This window comes from Hippopotamus amphibius, chromosome 2 (genome assembly GCF_030028045.1).
Source record: "Hippopotamus amphibius kiboko isolate mHipAmp2 chromosome 2, mHipAmp2.hap2, whole genome shotgun sequence".
Taxonomy (NCBI): domain Eukaryota; kingdom Metazoa; phylum Chordata; class Mammalia; order Artiodactyla; family Hippopotamidae; genus Hippopotamus; species Hippopotamus amphibius.
The window spans coordinates 13611598-13634953 of record NC_080187.1 but is presented as its reverse complement, the minus strand read 5'-3'; the positions used below and the strand labels follow the sequence as shown (position 1 = coordinate 13634953).

At 43.3% G+C, this 23356-nt stretch overlaps 1 protein-coding gene and 1 non-coding gene across 3 annotated transcripts in view; both read right to left on the bottom strand.

Moving 5' to 3' along the window:
• TTLL11 (tubulin tyrosine ligase like 11) overlaps positions 1–23356 on the bottom strand; it is a 248426-nt gene that overhangs the window by 223031 nt on the left and 2039 nt on the right. The window contains exon 2 of one of the 2 annotated variants that reach the window (XM_057722137.1): positions 12776–12888. The exons of the other annotated variant lie outside the window; for it this stretch is intronic. Within the exon in view, the coding sequence (XP_057578120.1) occupies positions 12776–12814 (39 nt within the window). The 5' untranslated portion in view covers positions 12815–12888. The remainder of the gene's footprint in view (positions 1–12775; positions 12889–23356) is intronic. 2 annotated transcript variants of the gene reach the window in all.
• TRNAK-UUU (transfer RNA lysine (anticodon UUU)) lies at positions 3414–3486 on the bottom strand. Its single transcript has one exon. It is a non-coding gene; the product is annotated as a tRNA-Lys (tRNA).

Below are 23356 nucleotides of genomic sequence, written 5' to 3'. Positions count from 1 at the left end.
ACTAAATAATACAACATTGTAAGTCAACTATACTTCAACAAAAAATTAAAAATAAATAAATAATAATGCCATGCAGTTTAGAAAGTGCTCTAAATGACGTTCCTTTGCTATGAGACAGGAAACACAATAAGAAGAGATGCTGGATAAAGGGCGTGGGAAGACACCAGGGAAAGACACAGATCCCAGATCCCAGAGTCCGGGGTCACGCAGACAGCAAGGTTGCCTTAGAACGGAGGGTAGAAACAATTCAAAGGTGGAAACCAGCAGTGGACCCTGGACCATCACCCAAGAGTTGATGGATTAATGAGGTAAATTCTAAGTATGTCAGATACCAAGCTCGGGGCCATAACAGGCCCTCTTTCTCTACGAAGCTCAGCAAGGCCACAGCATCTTTAAGAGGCACTGCTAATCACCAGATGTTTATGCAACAGTTTTTGTAAAACTTCTTTGACATTTAGGAAAGTTCTGAATTCCCTCATTAAGAAGGACAGGCCCACAGAGTGGTATAGTCATCAAGACTTGAGCTCAAATCTTGGTTCTACATGACCTTGGGCAAGTTACTTAACCCCTGTGAACCTATCCCTTTCTTTGTCTGGAAAACAGAGATAATATTTTTCACCTCAGAGGTTTATGAGAATTAAATGAGATCATCTATGAAAAGTCTCTAACACAGAGAAAGCACTCCACAGTGCTTGCTTCTCAGTCACAAAAACAAACAAAAAAAAATGGACTGTGTTTCTACTGTGGTGACTCCAACTTCTTTAATGGGTGTGGGGTTCAGAAAGCTGGTTGACAATGTGTTTATGGGGGAAAATGCATTCTGAAGCGAAGACCCACTTTGCATTGGCTTACAAACCTGCCAAATATTCCTGCTGCAAAATCCTGTATCCGAGGCACCATGAGAAGAGGGACCAAGGGTCTGTACTGGTAAAGGGTTTAAAAATAAACAACTATTTTATCTCACATTCTCATGACAAGCCAAGTCTCTAATTCCTAATCCTTTCTCTTCACAACAGTGACTGGAGTGAAAAACAGTGCACATTTTAAATCCTATTTTTGAAGAGAATTAAATGCAATGTATGAATCTGAGATTTTCATCCTACAGCGGTCCTCACACAAGGGCACAAAGACATATATACAAGGGTATGGTCGTGGCCACTTTAAAGAGTAGCAACACTCCGTAAACAGCTAAATGAGTGTCAGTGGGGCACAAAGTTAAGTAAATGATGGGTCACTCCTACTACAGAATGTTATGCAGCCATAAAAAAAAAAAAAGATGCAGTAAATCAATATATACTGATATGAAGTAATAGCTAAGTTATATTGCGAAGTAAAAGCTGTAGAATAGATTGTATCATATGAAAGCATTAGGTACATAAAAAAAGGTTATTTGTACACATATGCTTGTGTGTGCAAATCTCTGGAAACCTATCAAGAAACTGCTGGAATTCCCTGGCGGTCCAGTGGTTAGGACTCTGGGCTTTCACTGACGAGGGCCCAGGTTCAATCCCTGGTTGAGGAACTAAGATCCCACAGGCCATGTGGCACAGTCAGGGAAATGAAGGTGGGAAGAGTGAGACATATTTTTCTGTGTTCATACTTTTTATACTATGCAGATTATTTATTTATTTATTTATTTATTTATTTTTGGCTGCGTTGGGTCTTCATTGCTGCGCATGGGCTTTCTCTAGTTGCGGCGAGTGGGGGCTACTCTTAGTTGCGGTGGGCAGGCTTCTCATTGCGGTGGCTTTCCTTGTTGTGGAGCACAGGCTCTAGGCGTGCAGGCTTCAGTAGTTGCGGCACATGGGCTCAATAGTTGTGACTTGCAGGCTCTAGAGCACAGACTCAGTAGCTGTGGCGCACGGGCTTAGTTGCTCCGCGGCATGTAGGATCTTCTTGGAGCAGGGCTGGAACCCGTGTCCCCTGCATTGGCAGGCGGACTCTTAACCACTGCGCCACCTGGGAAGCCCCCATGCAGATTTTTTTTGTCATGGGCATATGATTAAATTTTTCATCAGTCAGCAGCACTAAGATACATGGTAATAACAGAGACAATAACCAGCCCAGTAGGCACAGTCACAGCGGGTGGGACACCTTTCATGTGCCGCTGGGGCTTTCCTTACATTCACTCTCAGTCACCCTCTAAGGTGGGGTTACTCTCCCCCACTGTTTGGCTGAGAAGACTGAGGCTCAACGTTTGGACGAGTTCAATAACTCGTCCAGATGCCCACAGCTAGCAAAGAGCAGACCTGGATGTGAACCAGGAGTTTTGACAAACTCCACATCCTTTTTCTACACTGCACTGTAGCAGAGACTGTGAGAAGTTCACCGGAATCCAGTTCCTCTCCTTCCTGGACACAACACTAGTCTCCCTGGCAGCGACAAAGACTCTCTCCTTGACCAAACTTTCATCAGGCTCCGCTGAACCCTCTACCCAGCTAGGCCTCCACCTTTGGGCTTCCGTGTTCATTTCTGCATTGCAGAGTTTCAGCAAGAATCTGCTCAAGGCAGTTTAGCCAGAATGCCCCACCCCTCAATACCTAATCAAATTCTTTGTCCCCGGGCTTCCTAGATGGCGCAGTGGTTAAGAATCCGCCTGCCAATGCAGGGGACATGGGTTCGATCCCTGCTCCAGGAAGATCCCACATGCCGCGGAGCAACTAAGCCCGTGAGCCACAACTATTGAGCCCATGTGCTGCAACTACTGAAGCCCACGCTAGGCCTAGAGTCTGTGCTCCGCAACAAGAGAAGCCACGGCAATGAGGAGCCCACGCACCTCAATGAAGAGTCGCCCCCACTCACCGCAACTAAAAGAAAGCCCGTGCACAGCAACAAAGACCCAACACAGCCAACAAAATAAATAAATTAATTTAAAAAAAAATTCTTTGTCCCCTACTCTTGGTATCTGATCACCCTGCCCTGCCTTCAACAAGAATCCTGTCATATTGGTTTAGCCAGAACCGCCCCCCCACCCCGCCCCCCTGGCTCTTTGGCTGTACATCCCCACTTGTCCTAACTGTACTTGGAATGGAGCCCAGCTGCAGACTGAGGACCCTTTTCCGGCTACCATAGCTCCTGAAGAAATTCTGTTCTTACCACGACTGTCCAGCTCTGGTTCCCTCTGACAACGGTTTAGTGTGACCCTGTGCCCGAGCGCCACCCCCTGGGATGTGGGCAGAAGTGATGGGTGTGCTCCCACGCACTCTTTCCTTTCCTGGGACCTGGCTGTTGGTGATGCAGAGACCCCACAGGAGGGCAGGGCCGCAGCTGGAAGAATCCTGAGTCCCCGAATGCCACCCCACCAAACTGGATAGCTACACAGCTGTTACCAGGGCAAGAAATAGGCTGCCCTTACATTAATTAAACCCCTACATATTTGGGTCTGCTCGTTCCGTTTATTTATTTATTTTTGGCACCTGGACAGGGACTTGAACCCTGGGCCCTCAGATTAAAAGTCTGATGCTCTACCAGCTAAGCTACCCAGGCAGGTCTGCTCGTTAAAACAGTTTTGCCTAGTCTAACAAATACACGTGGCACATAAAGAAAACCAAGACCAAGAATAAGCCAAGTATTTGGACTTTGAGAGTGCTGTGTGTCCACAAGCCATCACTGGGCATCTACAAGTGTCAGTGCTGATCTAGGGGCTGGGATCCACCGGTGACTAGGGCAGTCCCTGCATTTGTGTCAGTGTCAGGGACGCTGCACGTGACAAGTTTTCAAAGGTGTCAGGACAGAAGACAGGGGAGGCTGGGGATGGGAAGGGTGGGTAGGGAGAGCGCAGGGGGCAGTCATTCTCCCAGGTGAGGCTAGGTGAGAACCCCCTAATGGACAACCCCAGAGAAGGCCTGGGAGCATGACCCCCAGATCAAAGCAGCCTTTCCTGGCAAGAGACAGAAGGACAGAAACAAGCCAGAGATAGGACTAGACTCACTCCCACACATACTGTGTCTCTTTGCCTCTCTGCAGCTGAGGCCAAGGCTGGCACACGCGTGTTCTTCCAGGCTGGGCTCTAGAGAAATACACTTGCGCGCACACACACACACACACACACACACACACACGGACCACTATCTCTGTCCTCAAACTGCTCAGGGTACAGCATCCATAAACAAATCATCATCTTCCATGAAAATCAATCTGCACGGAGAGACTTACCAAGGGCTCTGAGGACACAGAAGAAGCAGCAGCTGCTTCTGCAGGGAGGGTGAGGCCTCACGGTGGAGCTCAGAAGTGACTGGACACTGAATGGGGCTCCACGTCCAGCTGGCAGGCAGCTGGGGGTGGGGGGGGGGGGAACAAAAGCTATTCCAGGCCAAGAGATCAGTGAGAGCAAAGGCGGTGGCACCGAACTCACCAGGGCTGTTGGGAAGGAGAAGCACTGGGCGTGGGATGAGGGGAGAAGGCCTGGCCCGGGTGAGGTCACTGGGGAGCGGAGGAAGAGTTCAAGGGCCTTAAATGCTCTGTGCGGGTGTAAGTGGGGATTATGGACGTGAGAACATCGACCCCACGGCCTGTTATCCCTCCAGAGGCGCCTCAGCCCTTCATCTCTTGCATAGGATGCCGTCATCCATTTAAATGTGACACTTCAGGAAGGAATCACAACTAAGTCTCCATCAGCTTGCTCGTTACTAATCAGCAAAGGTCTCAGGATGGATTCAAATCTATCTTCCAAGGGGGCCACACACACAGAGGAGAGGGAAGGACGGACAAAAGGGAGAGCAGTGGGAGGGTGGTGGAAAGGCCAGCGACACTCTGCTCGGGGTGTCAAGGACCCGCCAGCCTCCCCCTGCCACCCGTGCCAGGGCCAGAGGCAAGCAGATGAGCTCCTGCCTGCAGGCCGTGCAGGTCTGCAAGGGCCCAAGCTGTTGACCTCCACACCATTCGTCCTTTGCACAAAAGTGAATCATTGCTTGTCTGGTGGAGAGAAACCTGCCTGGGGAAGCAGGAGCAGTGGGAGGAGTGGGCACAGTGAGGTCAGACCGGGGCTGAGGTTCCAGCGTCACCTCCAAGTGGCCGACGTCCCCGGCACTCCACGTCCTCGGCACTCCACGTCCTCACCTACAAAAGGCACGGCACCATCTCTGCTTGGCGCTGCTAGAGGTACTAAGTGAGAAAAGCAGGAGCTTCTAGCCGGCACCTGGCCCCAGGTGGACCTGGGATGCCATTTGCCCCCTTCCCGTCCTCCTCGGGAGGAGAGCGGGGCATGTAAATTGCCTCTTTATTTTTTCATCTCAACATGGTCTGAATCTGATTTAACTCTGCAACTGCCTCCTCAATGAGCTTGAAATATATCATTGGTTACTTAATGGCCCATCATGCAATGAGGGCTTTATTAAATAGCAGCGTGGTACCCAGACGCTGAGGATGTGAGCAGCCCACAAATCTCTCCTCACTGCTTTGGTGAAGACAGCTCTTGGCTGCCCCCTGGGCCTCCCTCTCTCTGCCTGGAAGGAGCTCAGGGAAGCAGCACCATTGCCTGGAGGGACACAGTAGATGCCTCTGTGGTTGGACGTCTGAGCCCCCCCATCAGAAAGCAGGATGGTGGGCCCTAGGGAGAAGACACTCTGCTGAGCCAATTCTCTCCCAGCATGGCCACCCGCCCCTACCCTGTGGCCTGGGGCACAGGACAGCGCACTGGACTGGGCGTCCACAGAGACCTGGGTATGGGCCCCGGCCTTGGCCTCAGCTACCTCATCTGTAAAGTGGAGTGAATGGTATCCACCCGACTTGCCTCAGAGGGTGGGTGGGAGGCTCAGGAAAGTGCAGCGGCAATTCTGCTGTCACCCTGCGGTGAGGGCTTGCTGGCCAGTCACAAAGTATCTCATCTCAGCGCTGACTCGGCCAGATACTGAGACTTGACCATGATGCCCCTCTCTCTGACCTCGGGGAGGTTTTCTCTACTTCCAGTTCACCATCCCTAAATATGCTTTCCACACCACAGCAGAGGGCTCTGATCTACAAATGTGGTCGATCACAGGGCTTCCCCGGAGGTGCAGTGGTCAAGAATCTGCCTGCCAATGCAGGGGACACGTGTTCAAGCCTTGGTCCAGGAAGGTCCCACATGCCATAGAGCAACTAAGCCCGTGTGCCACAATTACGGAGCCCAGGTGCTGCAACTACTGAAGCCTGCGCGCCTAGAGCCTGTGCTCCACAACAAGAGAAGCCACCACAATGAGAGGCCTGTGCACTGCAACAAAAGCGCAGCCCCTGCTCACCACAACTGGAGAAAGCCCACATGCAATGAAGACCCAATGCAGCCAAAAATAAAAAATAAATTTAAGTAAATAAATAAATTAGGAAATGACCAATTATTTTAAAAATGTGGTAGATCTCTCTCTCACACACACACACACACACACATACACACACACACCTGTTTAAATCCCTCCAGTGGCTCCCCAGCTCTCAGTGTGCAGTCATCTTTACAACTCAGCTCCTGCCAACCTCTCAGGTCACAGCATCCTTCGCTCTCCCCTGCTCAATCCTGTATTCCAGCCGGAGTGAAATGTTTGCATCCCCCGTGTTCTAGCTGCCACCATGCTGCCGTGCATGCTGAGCCCTGTCTGAACACGTGTCCTGCCTCCACCCCTTGAAACCTTGCTCGCCCCTCTCTTCCTTCCACATTCAGCTCAGAGGCCCCTGCTCTGGGAGGCCCCCACTGACCCTGAATCTGAGTCAGCTGCACCCCCAGCCCTTCAACACTGCTCTTCCTCCGCTGGGTCACAGTAACCAGAGAGTGAGCTCCCTGACGGGAGGGACCCACACGGCATGTCATTTCTTTGCTTGCGCAGGGCTCAACAGAGTCCACGGCACAAAATAAGTGTTCAGGAAATGTTTGAGGAATGAATGGAAAAAATCATCTCAGCCAATATCTATCAAAAGCTTATTCTGTGGTATTCCAGGCATTGTGCACTGGAGTGTGAGGGGCCACTAATAAACAATAACAAGACAGATACGACCCTTGAGCTAGTTGAATTTGAAATCTGGTGGGAAAGAAAGAAAATTTAGCAAGCCGTAAAATAAAGCTGATTCATGCTGTGAGAGCAGAGACCTGAAGGCAGAAGACGTAGGCAGGAGGAGAGATGAACACAGTCCATCTAAAAAGAGAAGCACCACACCCATCTGGAATTCAGCTATCTCATTTAACCAGAATGTAGCGGGAACCCAGAAAGAAGGCTTAGAGGCTTCTAACAGCCAAAATATGTCCAAAAGACCATGCACGTTACTCACCTGGGTGCTTCTCACACACACCGGCCTTTGCCAGTACCCCCATTGGCCTCGTCCTGCCTCCCCTCTGTCTCCCAGCACCTTTCGTGCGTATTCCTAATAGGGCTCTTAGCATCTTGCATTGGAATCATCAGCTATGTCTGCACCCCTGAGACTGGGCCCCCCCAAGGCCACCATGTGTGGCTTTTAGGTCATGCACAAGGATGCAGTGATGCCATCCACATGCAGGCATCTTTAATATCTGGAATACTTTCCATATTTTATATTTATATTTTTTACTCTACAACGAATGGATTATTCATGATAACAAATATTAGTTATAATACTTACATATTATTGTAATGAAAGTGTTGATACTTGTTGATTTAAACTGAGAATTCAGAAATATTCTGGTTTGGTAAACCAACATCATCAGATGATTTTGTTTGGGCCATTTTATATTTACGGTGAGGATTTTCTGGTATGTGGTAGTCAAGTGTCTCATTTTAACAAGACAATGTATATTGTTCCCCTATGACAAACTAGATTATCAAAAGACTTTGTTGATCTAATGAAGTCAAAAATATTTCTAAATATTAGGTCTTATTTCTAAATAAGACCTACTTTTACATATGAAGTATAATTGGTGACTACTTTCAACATTTTATTTTATTTTATTTTATTTTATTTTATTTTATTTTTTAATTTTTTGGCCATGCCACACCACATGCAGGATCGTAGTTCCCCAACCAGGGATGGAACCCAGGCCTCCTGCAATGGAAGAACAAAGTCCTAATCGCTGGACAGCCAGGGAATTCCCTACTTTCAACTTTAAAAAAAAAAATCCCTCTTTGGTATTAGTGAACTAATTAAAGATGAAGTTTCATGTTGCAGTTCAATCATCTGATGTTTGTTTACTGTGCCAGGATATTTCTGAATTTTAAGCTTAAATCAATAAGCACTTCATTATGATACCATGTACACATTATTTAATAGCGAGTATACATTTGTCCTTAATAATCCATTTGCTATAACAAATTTGTTGTTGAAATGGAAATAATATATTGACTAATATATTTTCCTTGAAGAGGGGGCATTTTTTTCTGATTCACACAAAAAGTACAGGATGGGCCAGGAGTGATCCTGGTTCAAGGTCAGGGATGGTGTCTGGTTGTATCTTTATAGCCAGTGCCTTGCACAGGGCTTAGGGCTCAGGAGACATTCAACATATATTTTTTTAAATGAAGATCGTCAAGGCCTCAGAATTTAGTCATATATGTATGCTTTATTTCACTGTACTTTCTAGTAGTACTTCTACACAGTCTAATGGAATACTAATGTATAAACCCTTAGAACAGCAGTCCTAGGTGACCAGCTGAAGCTTATTAAACTGTCACCCAGCAGGGACCATTTGTCTCTCCTTTTGTTCCCTAGACACAGAACACTTGTTCCCAAAAAGAGTCTCAGGAGTCAGAAGATTTCACAGTTATAACATATCATCAGAGAAACATCTTTACAAACTGCCTAGAGAAAAAAATCCAGCAAGATGGTAAGTCCTTATGCAGGTAGTTTCTAATAGAGTCTGAGATTCCTTAAGAAAGGAACAAGGGCAGAGGCTAAAGAAAGCTATGCTATCATGGAAAGTAATCCTGGCCAAAACCTAAGGCTTGCAGGGGCTTACAAACAGCTGGCTCTCTATTTCTGTCTTGAGCTTCACAATGCCAGAGACAGGATGAATTCACTGCCTGGGATGCCTTTATGTCCTTTCCCTTTAAAGAAAGTGGTCACTTTGAAGGTAGTCCAAAAAAACATCACTAGAACCATTACTGATTACACAGTTCAATTCAATTAACATTTGCTGAATGCCTTCTCTGTGCCAGGCATGAAGGACTCAAAGATGAATAAGACAAACTCCCTGCCACTCTGAATACTTTACAGTCTAGGGGAAGAGACAGACCATCTCAATCAATAACCTTCCCCACCCAGCACCATCCTGTCCCAGGCAGCACCACCTCTCCCCCGGGGTCTACAGTAGCATCCAAGCTTGCCTCTGCCTCCACTCTGGAACTCTAATCCATCCTCTGTAAGGCAGCCAGAGTGAAGATTTTAAAAGGTAAGTGTAATTATCTTTTTCCCCATATATAGGCAATGGTCTAACCTCTGCATGTGGTCTGGCCCCTGAATGTCTGCTGGCAAAGCAAGCATCATATTGGAAATTCCTATATCAAGCCAGACACTCCGCAAGGCCTTATCTTCAGAAGGTGAACTAGAGGAAAACCTGCCTTGTCTTGGCCATGGCTCAGGAAGGGGAAACAGAAGGAAAGGAGTCTCCTCTCAGACTGCCACCATAACACCTTCCTGATGCAAGCCTGAAGTCAGAATTCAACTATGCCAATGACCTAAAAAAGTCTAAGACCTAAACTTTGGTTTTAAGTGTTTTGGGTTAGTAGAGCCCTCTGAGGCTTCTGCAAAAGATGAAAATCCTCACTTTAAACCCAAACTTCAAAGAATTATCAGAGATTAGATTTCCAAGGAACATGAGCTCACTATCAAAAAAAAAAAAAAGGTCTAACAGACACCTAACTTAGAACTCCATGAAGAAAGAAAAGAAAGACTGAATGAGAGACAAAACTGAAAGAGAAAACAGATGAGAATTTTCCAGAATTAATAAAAGAAAACAAACATCAGAGACGAGAGTCTCAACAAATTCCAAGCAGAATAAATAAAAAATCCGGGCTTCTTAGGTGGCACAGTGGCTGAGAATCTGCCTGCCAATGCAGGGGACACGGGTTCGATCCCTGCTCCAGGAAGATCCCACTAAGCCTGTGCGCCACAACTATTGAGCCTGCGCTTTAGAGCTCGTGAGCCACAACTATTGAGCCCATGTGCCACAACTACTGAAGCCCACGTGCCTAGAGCCTGTGCTCCGCAACAAGAGAAGCCATGGCAATGAGGAGCCCACGCACCACAATGAAGAGTAGACCCCACTCACCACAACTAAAAAGAAAGCCCGCGCACAGCAAAAAAGACCCAACACAGCCAATAAAATAAATAAATAAATTTATTTTAAAAAAATAAAAAATAAATAAAAAAAATAAAAAGAAATCCTCAGGAAGTCATAATGACACTGAAGACATCTAAGACAAGGAGAGGATTTTAGAAGCAGCCAGAAGGAAAAAGATACTTTGCAAGCAAAAGGAAAAATAGAGAGCTGACTTCTCAACAGCAAAAATGAAAGTGAGTAAACAGTGGCATATCCTCAAAGGGCTGAGGTCATATAACTATCAACTTACCAATGTATGTGCAGTAAGACTGTCTTTCAAGGGTGAGGACAAAATGAAGGTAATTTTGGACAAATAAAAACTGATAGCCTATTACAAATAGTCCCTCACTAAAGGAACTTCTAAAAGATTACTTCCAGGAGAAAGAAAATGATCCCAGAAGGTCTGAGTTGTAAAACAGAATATTGAACAAAGAAAATGGTAAACATGTAAGTAAATCTAAAATACTTGAGACTATGTAAAATAATAATGTCTAATTTGTGACATTAATAAAAGGATAAAGTAAGACAGAAGTAAAATATTGTACAACAAAAGCACATAAATCAGGAGGGATGAAACCACAATGAAAGCATCTGTAAGATCCTTGTGTTGTTAAGAGCAAAGATACTAACTTTATACTTTGCAAAACTATACACATATTAAATTTTCTAAGCTAACCACTAGAAGAATAAAAGCAGAATGTATAACTTTCAGACTAGTATGGGAGAGAATGGAAAAAGAAAAAAAATCAATTAAAAAAGATATGAAATCCATAATCATAGAGGGAAATGTTAATATAACTCTTCAAGTAATTGATAGGTCAGACAAAAATATTAGGGCTACAAAATTTGCACAATGCAATCCACAAGCTAATCTAACATACATATGTAAAATATTGCATACAATAATGAACACATTCTTCTCAAGCACACATAGAACATGACTATGTATTAAGCTATAAATCAAAAAAAAGTGGAAAATTTAAAAAAAAAGTAAAAATGGACAGCATGAGGAAGGGAGGAAAAAAAGAGAGAGAGAGAAAGAAAGAAAGAAGGAGAGAAGGAGGGAGGGGGGAGGGAGGGAGAGAGGGAAGAAGGAAGAAAGGGAGGAAGGAAGGAAGGAAAAAAAAATCCTTTAACCACACTGAAATTGTTAGAAATTAATAATAAAATGATAAGTAGAAATAACCTCATGTGTTTAGAAACTCTAAAAAGCCACAACCCAAAATAACCCATGGGTCAAAGAAAAAAAATTTATGAAAACTTAAAATACATAGAACTAAAAGGTGATTTTTTTAATGCTACATAGCAAAATTTGTGGGTGCAGCTAAAGCAGTACTTAGAAGCAAGTTTGTAGTCTTGAATGCTTTTATTAGAAAAGATGATAGGCTAAGCATTCAATTTAATGTCAGAAAAAGAACAACAGAATAAACCTCAAAAAGTTGAAGAAAAGAAAGAACAGAAAGCCATGAAACAGGAAACAAAGATACAATGGAGATGATCAATAAGCCAAAAGTTCTTTCTTTGGAAAAATTAATCAAATTGAGATCCATATAAAATACTATAAGTGACCAAGAAAATGTATCTGGCCTAGACTGGGGTGTATGTGGGAGTCAGGGAAAACTTATGGAAAAGAAGAGTCATGAGCTGATCCTTGAAGAATGTGTTTAAAAGTTAGCCAAAGAAAAGAAGGAGACATTCTAAGGAGAAGGAAAAATATGAACAAAGGTAAAGAGGAATGACACAGGAACTTCCCTGGTGGTCCAGGGCGTAAGACTCCATGCTCCCAATGCAGGGGGCTCAGGTGTGATCCCTGGTCAGGGAACTAGATCCCGCAAGCATGCCGCAACTAAAAGTCCACATGCCTCAAGTAAAAAGTCCACATGCCACAACAAAGATCCTGCATACCACAACTAAGACCCGTAGCAGCCTAAATAAATAAATATTAAAAGAAAAAAAAAAAGAAGAAGAAGAATGGCACAGCATAAAGGTTCAAGAGAACCACATGCAGTGTGGCGCTGGTAGTGGATAAAGCTCAAGGCACAGAATATGTCAAGTGAGCCTAGAGAAGCTTAGGGCCAGATGTTAGTAAAAACTATTCAACTGTACCAGGTATTTATAGGTTAAGTACTTTACATGATTATATCTTTTTTTTTTTCCTTTTTTGGCTGTGTGGCTTGCGGGATCTTAGTTCCCCAACAAGGGACTGAACCCAGGCTACAGCAGTGAAAGTGCCACGTCCCAACCACTGGATGCCAGGGAATTCCCTGATTACATCTTTTTATTCTGGCAACAACTCCATGAGGTCCGGCTGTATTATGCCTATTCTATAGATAAAGAAACTGAGGCTCTGAGTAAAATTTTCCCAGTGTTGCACAGTGTGTCGTTTCAAACTCATGTCTGTGTGGCCGCGAAGCCCAGGCTTCCAACCGCCATGCTGTACTGCTTCATATGGAGCCTCCATAATGAATCCGAACTTTATTCTTCAGGCAAATATTTGAATTTCTCCCACCCAAAAACAAAACTCACTCTTATGATGCAATTTTGGAGTGCTGTTACAGCTGCCATCACTTTATGTCAGCAGGACAGGATTCCATGAGATACAGGTATCCCAGGAGTCTATGTACCACTGACAGGCGATACTGAAACACAGAATTCACATGCAGAATTAACGACAGGGGGCGCTGGACTGATTTGCGTTCCTGAAGCATATTTCCAATTACTACCCAGGAGACAAGTACTGTTCAATGATGAGAACTGGATAAGCATATGGCACTTTTTCAACAGCTTTATTGAAATATAATTCACAGACCATACAATTCACCCATTTAAACTGTACAATTCAACATTTTTTAGTATAGTCAGAGAGTTGTGTAACCAGCACCACCATTGATTTAAGGACATTTTCATCACCCCCACAAGAAATCCTGTACCCACTAGCAGTCACTCCCCACTTATCCCACCAAAAACCTTCCTCACCCCCATCTCTAGGCAGCTACTAAGCTACTTTGTGTATCTATAGATTTCCCTGTTCTCAACAGTTCTCATAAATGGAATCACATAATATGTGGTCTTTTGTGAACTGGCTTCTTTCACTGAACATGTTTATAAGGCTCATCCAAGTTGTAGCATGTGTATTTCATTCCTTTTTGTGGCCAAATCCTGTCCCACTGTATGGAGATTCCACATTTGATTTACCCTTCAGTTGATGGACATGGACCTTCGGTGGTTCCCACGCTTTGCCTATTGTGAATAGTGCTGTGATGAACATTAGTGTACAAGTTTTTGTGCGGGCCTGTGTTTTCAGTGCTCTTGGCTGCACACCTAGGAGTGAATTGATGGCATGGGGTAATTCTGTGTTTAACGTTTTGAGGAATTGCCAAACTGTTTTTCAAATGGTTGCACCATTTTCCCACCAGCAGGGTATGAAGGTTCCAATTTCCCCACGTTCTCACCAACACTTATTATCTGTCTTTTTTATTATAGACATCCTAGTGGGTACAAAGTAGTATTTCATTGCAGTTTTGATATTCACTTCCCTAACGGCTAATGATGGCATATGACATTTTAACACAGCCCTTAATGTATCCTTTTTTCACACCAGAGATATATTTTACAAAACCTAAGAAATAACCTATGGAGACTTCCAGCAATTTCTTTGCCCAACTGCGTGTGAAATGCTCAAGCCTTACCTCATGGGTAGAAGAACAAGGACGGGATAAGGAATCAGATGCAGGAGAGGGTTATTGATGGGGAGAAAATCAAGCATGTCCACTGAATACATTATTTGAAATTTTAAAAGCAGCTTACATTTTGATGTGGCTATTTCAATTTAGTTGTAATGACTACACCAAAATAGCCATGTCAAAATGTCCTGCTTTGAGCCAGGCACTGATTATTAGAATTAGATTTGGTAAAGACAGAGAAGATTCATTTATTTCACTCTCTTCCCCAATATTTGTTATTATATTTTTCAAAGGTAAGCACTTTCAGGAACTCTCATACACTGTTGAGTATTAATTGCTACATTTTTGGAAAGCAATTTGGCAATATATTCAAAAAGGCTTCAAATGTATATGCGCTTTAACCCAATTATTCCATTTCTGGAAAGTTGTATTAAAACAATATGAAAAATAACACAGCATTGTAAATCAACTACACTCCAATAAATTTTTTTTAAATGTGAAATATAGGGGAAAAAGTAAACCACACATTTTTTTCATAGAGGAATCAATCTAAACATTTAATAATATGAAAATAAATAATGAAATATATTTCACTGAATGAGATATTTTGCAGCAATTAAAATGACATTTATGAAAAGTTTGTATGGTGTGAAAACTGTTTAAATTATAATGTGGGCATTAATGTTAACATAACAAAATTATATCAGCTTTGTAAAACATTAACATTAATATAATTTTATCAGCTTTGTAAAATATAAAAATTTATGCCTAGAAGAAATACTGGAATGAAATTCTTCAAAGTAAAAATAGTCATTGCATCTCAGTGGTGGGATTTTTTTCTATTTTTTTGCAAATTTTTAATATTTTAAACAATGTAAAAGGATTATTTACATAAGTGATAAATGTGATTTTAAATAAAACTAACAGCCAGGCTCAAAGCCCAGTCCTGCACTGAATGACTTAGTAAACACTAATTTCCAGTGGTCTCATTTCTAAGAGGCCAGGAAATCATTGTCTACTTAGAGAAACAGTATAGTCCACTGTAGCAAGACCTGGTCTGAGAGCAAGGACACTGCCCTCAAGTTCTGAGCTGTGTGTCATTTAACACCTTTGAGCGGTGGGAGAGTTAAAACAAACCACATACCTCCTGCAATCTGACTTTGGAATATAGGTTTCATATGTTATTAAAATGGGACAACACCCCTATTGCAACAAGTATCGTGATGCTCCGTGTGACAGAACTAACAGTGGTGGGGATTCAAACCCAAATCTAACTCCACACCACACTGACATCTGTAAAACAGAAATAATGAGGTCTACCATGCTTACTGCACAAAGTAAAAGTCAACTGAGATAAATATATGTGCTAGTTTCACATAAAATACCTAGTTCCTAGAAATGTAAGACTCTAAGGCCCTCCACGCTGCCTCTTAATTCTCTAGGAGTTTAAGAGCACCTGACGGCAGAATTGTGTGTTTCTTCTGCCCTCTCAAGCTAACAAGTCAATAATAAAGATTGCTTTTAGTGAATAGCAAGAAAAAAAATTGTTTTAAATTATAATAATGTAGATCATGCAAGGCAAATGATTATTAGATGGTTAAATGTCAACAGGGGGGAAATATTTACACCACAAATGAGATAAAAAGTAACTACCCATAATATTTACAAGCCAATAAGAAAAACAAACAAAATATAAACATAAACCCAAAAGATAAATGAACAAAAATACATTTAGGCATTTCACAGATGAAGCAGTACAAATGACTAAAAAACTTATACAAAAAGCCCGACCCTGATGACAGTTACAAAAATGTAAATTAAAGGCACATATTTTTACCTATCGGTTTGGCGAAGATTTAGAAGATTAATAGTACACAGCATTGGAAACAATATGCATGGACAAGCACTTTCAAACACTGCCGAATACAACTTGACAGTAACTATCAAAATATAAAGGGCACATAACCTACCTCTGACCCAACAATTCCTAGGAATTTATCCTACAGAAGCATTTGTACAAGTAGATGGCTACTGTCTGAACAGTGATGTTTACTGCACCATTCTTTGTAACAGCAAACAAAAACTATGGAAACACATCCATTAATACATTTTAGAGTGGTACCTCCATCAAATGGACTCCTCGGTTGTTACTGAAATGAAATGAATCCGTACGTACTAACAGAGAAAGATGTCCACGAGGTACTGCTAAAGAAGCACTTGCCACCTGGTGTACCCCCCAAAAAAAAAAAAAATTAAAAATTAAAAAAAAAAAAAGAAGCACTTGCCAAATACCATACATATTGTATAACGTCAGCATTTAAAATAAAATGAAAACTGTTTCTATTTATATTTATATACTGTATATGTATCTCTCGTATCTCTACATTTATATACTATATATGTATTTCTCCTATCTCTACATACGACGTATCGTTGGTGGTCACCAGCAGGATGTTCTGATTCTCCTCTATATGCTCTCATGGTAGGCCTGCCCGTCCCAGCCCCTCTGAAGTTCGCCATGCTGTGTATCTTGCTTTGACAAATGAAATGTGAGCAGGATCACTTTGGGGTAGAAGCCAGTGCAGAATTTATCATGTTCCCTTCTGCCCAGTGACTCACTGAAGCAGCTGCTGAGCTGGAAGCCTGGTTCTCTGAATAACCAAGATGACGGGAGCCCCTGTCCCTCCTACCCTCCCCCAAACCACATCAAACTCCTAAGTGTGAGCAAGAAAGAAACTTTTGTTGTAGCCAGCCACTGATATTTTGTGGTTGCTTGATACTCCAGCATGATTTAGTGGTCTTGATACATATAGGAATAAGAAAAAAAATCTGGAAAGATACATACTAAACTGTAATCTTGGTGTTATTCTAAGAGGAGAATTAGAATGGGAGAGGGAAAAGGTAGGGAATGATGGGGGGGGACTTTGGTTTTTTTTTTTTTTAACATCCTTGGGAATTGTACATATTCATAAGCACTTCTTGCTTTTGGAATTTGAACAAAAGGTATTTGTAAATAATCTAAGATGTCCAGAAAGTTTTACATTGCTGCTTTTTAAAATTCCAATAACCACAGTTCTGACACAAAGAGAAGTAAAATCTCCCTGTGACCATAAAAAACAAAATATGAAAACTGGCCTTTGTAAGAGTTCTAGGCAGAGGGAATGAAGGGCCTCTTTGAGAAGTAACACTGTACTCAGGTATGACAGCATGCAAGACAAACCGCCCTGTTCTTCTGGCTCCATTAAGGATGCAAAGGTTTTACTCAGATGATATGGAACAGATGGGGGAAGAGAAGGAGCCGTTGGCGATGCCTGCTGGGACTCAGGAAACGTTTATAAAAATTACTAGATATTGGTTCCAAAATACCCAGAGAAACAAACACGTACACAAATGACGGCCGAGGCAGCTGTTAAGGCAGGGCCTGATTTGATGTGATGCGGAAGGAGAGATGTTAGTCCATCTGGAATAGAGAAACAAGATCATCGTTCACTCTGACAAAACTGCAGCCTTCGTGGAGGAGTCTCAGAGAGTAACTGGGCTGCAGAGGGGCAACTACAAGGAAAGGAGAGGTTCCAAACTAATTAAAGTAACAGCAAGGTTATTTGCCTATTCATGCCATCGATTTTCTATTATAAAATTGAATTAAGACATCATAGAAATCCATCAGAGGGAAAGTCAAACCAATCGGTATTCTCACTTTAAAGCACCAGGCACTTTAAAGATTTTCAGAATTAATCCTCACAAGCCTACCATGTATTTTATGCTCATTCTTAGAGATGAGGAATCTTTGACTCAGAGAGGTAAAGGAACTTGTCCAGGGTCACAAAGCCAAGATTCAAACCCATGCCTGGTATGGACTTTCCAGGGTCGGTGGGGAGGGCTGCTTAGGGATGAAAGTAAAGAGTCAGCCCAGGGAATCCGCTTCTAATGGGTACATTCACATCAACAGCCTCCTTATTTGTTTCATGAATATAAAAGTTAAGCACTGACGTCACTCGAATAGCTAAAATAAGCTTCCCGTGGTGATATATACAGTTAACAAACCAAACTATGAGACTGGCACCAGGTCAGAACAGAGGCTTTAAAAAATTCAATTAAACTCATGAAACTTTAAAAGTATAATTGATTTTAAAAGAAAAGAACTTTAAATCAGTGTAATTTTAAAAATTTTAAACCTAAACTACATCACATTGACATTCACGCAAAAATGTAACTCTGCAGAGGTCTCTGGGTGCTTTTGTTATCTGTACCCCAAGAACCCAAATATAGCCTGGCACAAAGTAGGTCTCGAAGTATTTGTTAAATGATTCAAATGAGCTGGTCATATCTATTTAACCAGTAACCTATACATGCAGATAAAATCCTATACTAGTTTTCTAGTTTAAAATATATATATAGATCAAACAACCAATGTCTATAGTTACCCAAAAGAAGGAAAAGTAACATTAACTGAATACAGACCATGTGCCAAGCATTGGGTTAAGGCAATTTACATACATCTCCCTCATTTAATCTCACAAGAATTCTGCAAGACCAGCAACACTAGCCCATTGCTACAGTTTGAAGAAACTGACACTCAGAGTGGTTCTGTGTACAGCACCCAACCAGCTTGGTCACATAAGTAATTAGAGGCAAGGATTTTAACTCCTCTGTCTGAATTCAAAGTCCATGCTAGCTCCAGGACACAATACTTTTCCTCTAGAGAAGCCACTTAAAGAATGGCTGGTTACTTTTTTTATATTCTTTTCAAGGAGTAGATTAAAAAAAAAAAAAACGTATGATTGAATTTTTGCATTCAACTTCTGCTGATACAAAACCAGAATCCAGAATGCTACCAAAATCAAGGCTATTTACAACAGAGAGCGTGTTTATATAACACAGAAAACTGCTCTAACAATTGTAACACCTGCTTAAAAACCAAATTTTTATTTGTACTAGTTATAGAACTTGAATATGAGCCCCTGGGATTTACTGTCTTTTAAAGGACTCTGCAAGGCGTTAGTGTGGATTCACAACACTATTATATATATTGTATTGTTCAAATAAGAGTGGTAGTATATTGTGATTTTTATGGTGTGACAAGCTTAACTTGCAAAGGAAAAATTCGAGTGGACTAGGCATTAAAATAACATGTCTATTGAAGGTGAACATTTAATGGAGCAGGCTATAAACTGTCCCTAAACACAATGCTGTTTTCAAAAAATGGAAAGTAAATCGCAATGACTATCATTAAAACGAGAAAGGGAGGGGATGTTAAACTACCCAATTTTTCATTTTCTAATCTGCCTTCTTCCACAAAGAGTCTGCGACACAGCGGTTCGTGCAGCAGGCTCACATCCCGCAGAGGAGCAAGGCCCCTCGGCTAGTCAAACACACCAGAATCTCTTCTCCCTCGTGGGCAGCAATGAGATACGATTTCCAAGGTGCAGACACCAAATGCTCCCTCGGCCAAGCAGGATATATTTCAACGTGTTTTATTTTAAGTCCTATTTGCAATATCACCCTCCTGCTTCTAAGTGACACCACTGCCATTTGAGAGTTATGAGTCAGATGAAGAACAGAAGGGCTAAGAAGTGGAGAATTATAAAACTGACTGAAAAGTGGGCTTGGGAACAAGACAGACTTTTTGAACCTGACCCTCCCACTTACTTGCTGTGGCCAATTCAGTTTCTTCCATTGTTACCTGGGAATAATAATAACAGAATAACTCCTTGCAGGGTGGATTTTAGCAAAGGATTGGCAAAGAAGACAGTATAGGATGCATACTGGCCACAAGCTCAGGCCCTGGATGGTCTGGCCACTTGTTGCCTGTGTGAACTTGGGCTCGCCCCTGAACTAACCTCTTCTCAACCTCAGTTTCCTCATCTGTAAACTGGAAATAAGGGGATCCACTTCAGAGGATCTGCTGTGAGGATTACATAAAATAATCCATAATAAATGTTCTATACAAGTTGTAATGAGCATAAAGCACTTAGAATGATGCCTAGCACATAATATATTTCATAAACAGTAACTAACATTATACAAGTGATAAGCAGGAAGATATACGTAGATACGTGTTCTGAAGAAAGGCTGGATAAATTTCAGAAGACAGCACATGATCTGGACACTCTCAAACAAAGTTCACACTGTAATAGATCTCCAGACACGGGGCTTATGCCAATATTATCAACAAAGGTCCCTGCATCAAATCTCTCAGCGCCCTCGTTCACGTTAGCTGGTGTCCATGGCGCCACTGCGCACATATACACAACTGGCATCTCCAAGGAGGGCAGCTCACAACAACAGTGGCATCTGTTCTCCATGGTGTCTTTTCCCTAAGGTTTTCTTTAACGAGGGTATCAAAACTGCAAAAAGAATATACAGGAGAGGAGGAGAGAGGCTCACGCGATTGGAAGAGCACCATACAATTCCATAAATATTCACTGAGCATCTACTATGAGCCAGGAACCATCCCTCTCTTTCATGTTGCAACTTCACGGTGACTCTATAAACATGTTTTTGCTCTCCTAGAGTAAACTTTCGTCTTACCTACAAGTTTACAGAGCTAACATTTGTGAATTGTCCTTGGAGAAACAAATTTAGTGTAGTGGGCACCACTGCATTAGACCTGACCAGAGTAACAACTGAAAACTGAAATCATTTCAGAGAGTTGGTAGGGTACCCTTGAGACCAACAAAGTGGGCAAGGGAAGCTCGGTTTATATATGGCAAGAATCTGAGATGATATTCAGCCAGAAGCAAAAGCTTCTTGGCATGGCCTTCAGTGTCCTCCAACCTGGCTCCTTCTTCATCCCTCTCTGCTCTCCACACACTCTCTAAGCCTCCATCACCCCATCCTGTGTATAAAACCTGACCTTCCTGCCTTTGCGCCTACTCTGTGTGGAATGCCGTTTACCCACTCAACCCCCAGGCTGGACTGCAACTGTCCGTGCACGTCTGTCCCTAGAGGGCAAGGAGGGAATCCCTTTCCTGTCTGTTGTCTGCCACCCCTGACCCAGGGTCCGCCAGTATCAGCCAGCAGGGAGCAGCGGGAAGGGCAGAGAACGGGAGGCTGGTTTCAAATGGAAACCTGTTCGAAATGCTAGCTCTGCCCCTTAGCAGCTGCTTGACCTTGGATAAGTTAACCTCTGTGTACTTTGATTTCCTCCTGTGTAAAATGGAGACAAAGGGGCATTTACTTTATTGGTTGTTAGGAGAATCAAACCCTTGGCTCTATGTGAAGCACTCAGAAGAGTGCCTGGCACGGGGAGGAAGAGTGTGGGAGGATTCATCAGAGTTGCTTGTTGTTCAATATTACTGTTATTGTTGTTAAGTGCGTGCGCAATAGAAAAAAGTGGAGGAAGAAGGGAGACTGCGCCCTGTAGCCGAGCAAATGTCTGGACGCCCGTGCTGCCTCAGCATTGCCCTGCTGAGAAGCCCAGTGGTGGAGCCCCCTCAACCACTCACTCGCAAAAGGAGGCCCAGAGCTTTCACTCTGGTTGGTGCTCATGACCTTATTTCCTGCCTGGGCTGCCCGCCCAACCCCTGCCAAAGCCAGCCATCTGGGGACTCCCAAATCTTGCAATGACAGCAGAGCATGACATACAAGGGACACTGCAGCTCAGTTCCTTGCAACCCAGCCCCCAGCAGACTTCCTGCTCCTGGAACATCAGTGCTGAGCGTTAGAGGTGACCTTTTCCAACAGCACCCCTGTAACAAATGGGGAAACTGAGGCCTGGGGAGGTTGTGTTTGCAGTTCGTTAGTACTCAGTTTACATACACGTTACTTGTCACGTAGCCAACTTGTGGCAGGTACTAAGGATACCATGATGATCACTTAAAGCTGGAAGGAGCTTTAAAGTTTACCCAGTCTGGCACTTTTCAATCTCCACATCCTACGGTGTCAAGATGAGATGTGAACTCTGTTGCAAGTCATTCATTCATTCATTTATTTACGGACCACCCGCCATATGCTGGGCATCAGGAACACACGTCAGACACCCCTCCCATCCTTGGGATCTCACAGACGAGCAGGGAAGCGTGGCAGTAGCTACATAATCGCGCATCTAATAGTAAAGTCTGGTTGTGAGTGAATTATGTTTTAAAATATACTAGAATGAGCATCTCCACTTACATGCCAATATGCTTTCTGAGCAGAACAGGCAGGACTGGGGCTGCAGGAGGCAGTTAAAGGTAGTGCCCTGGAAGCCCCCACCGGGTTCTCCTGCGCAAGGGCCACACACAGACTAACATTACCATTATGTGGCTGCAGCAGTAGGGAGACAGGGATCCACTGACCTAGCTGGACCCAACCCCATTTGACAGACAGGCAAACTGAGGCCTAAAGAATTTAATTCACTTGCCAAAGTAGCACAATGGATAAACAGAAGATGCTTAAGATTCTGTAGTGGCTCACGCAGGCTTCCAAAAAAGTCCACATTCCACAGTGTGGCACATGATCTGACCCCCGCTCACCCCTTCTGCTTCCTCTCTCACCATTCTGCCACCCACTCTATGACCCAGCCCCACTGAACTACATGTGAAGCCCCAAATGCACTCCTGCTTGGCCCACCCCACTCCTTCGGCCAGGAATCCGAAGCCGACGACCCCTAAATAATGCCACCTCATCCTCAGTGCTCAGAACTCAGCTCAGGGCTCTCTCCTTCACGAGATGGCCCTGACATGGCCCTCCTCTACCTCCTACAACACATACGCCTTTACACAGAGAGAGAAACGCTCATCACATAAGGTGTTCATCCAGTCAACAAATATTTATTGAGCACCTTCTGTGTGCCAAGCACCTGAGGATACAGCTGTAAATAAAACAAAGCCCCTGCCCTTGTGGAGCTTACAGTCTAGTGAGAGAAACAGACAATAAACAACACAAAGTTTAATGTCACTAGAGTTCAGTGCTATAAAAAAAAAAAAGAAGAAGAAGAGCAAGCATCAGTGGAGGGATCATGGGGAAGGTCTCTCTGAGGAGGTGGCATTTGATCAGAGGTCTAAAGTCACAGAGTAAGCCATGCCAACAGCTGTGAAAAAAGCATTTCAGGAAGAAGCAGCAAAGGCCCTGTAACTACTGCAATGACTTCTTTACTTGTGTCTTATCTCCTACTAAACTTGGAGGTCCTTGAAAGCAAGAGTTACATCTTAAGCATCTTTGGTTTGCAGGGCCCAGCATCCAGAGTGGACACTATGGATACTTTCAGAATGAGTGAATGAACTCGGGCCAGCATGTGTGACTGCTGATTTCTGAGTCTGTGTGGCTCCATCTCTTGAGATCTGGCCAGTTTTGTGTCTCTCTCCTCCCCAGAGCTAAGCTAAGCACAGGCTTGGGCCAATCAGCCTTCCGTAACTCTGTGGCCTGACCTCAGTCCCTGGATCCTCCCTTCATTAGGACTAGGGAACTGACAGGCTCTCCAGGTCTATCTTGTTCTGGTCCT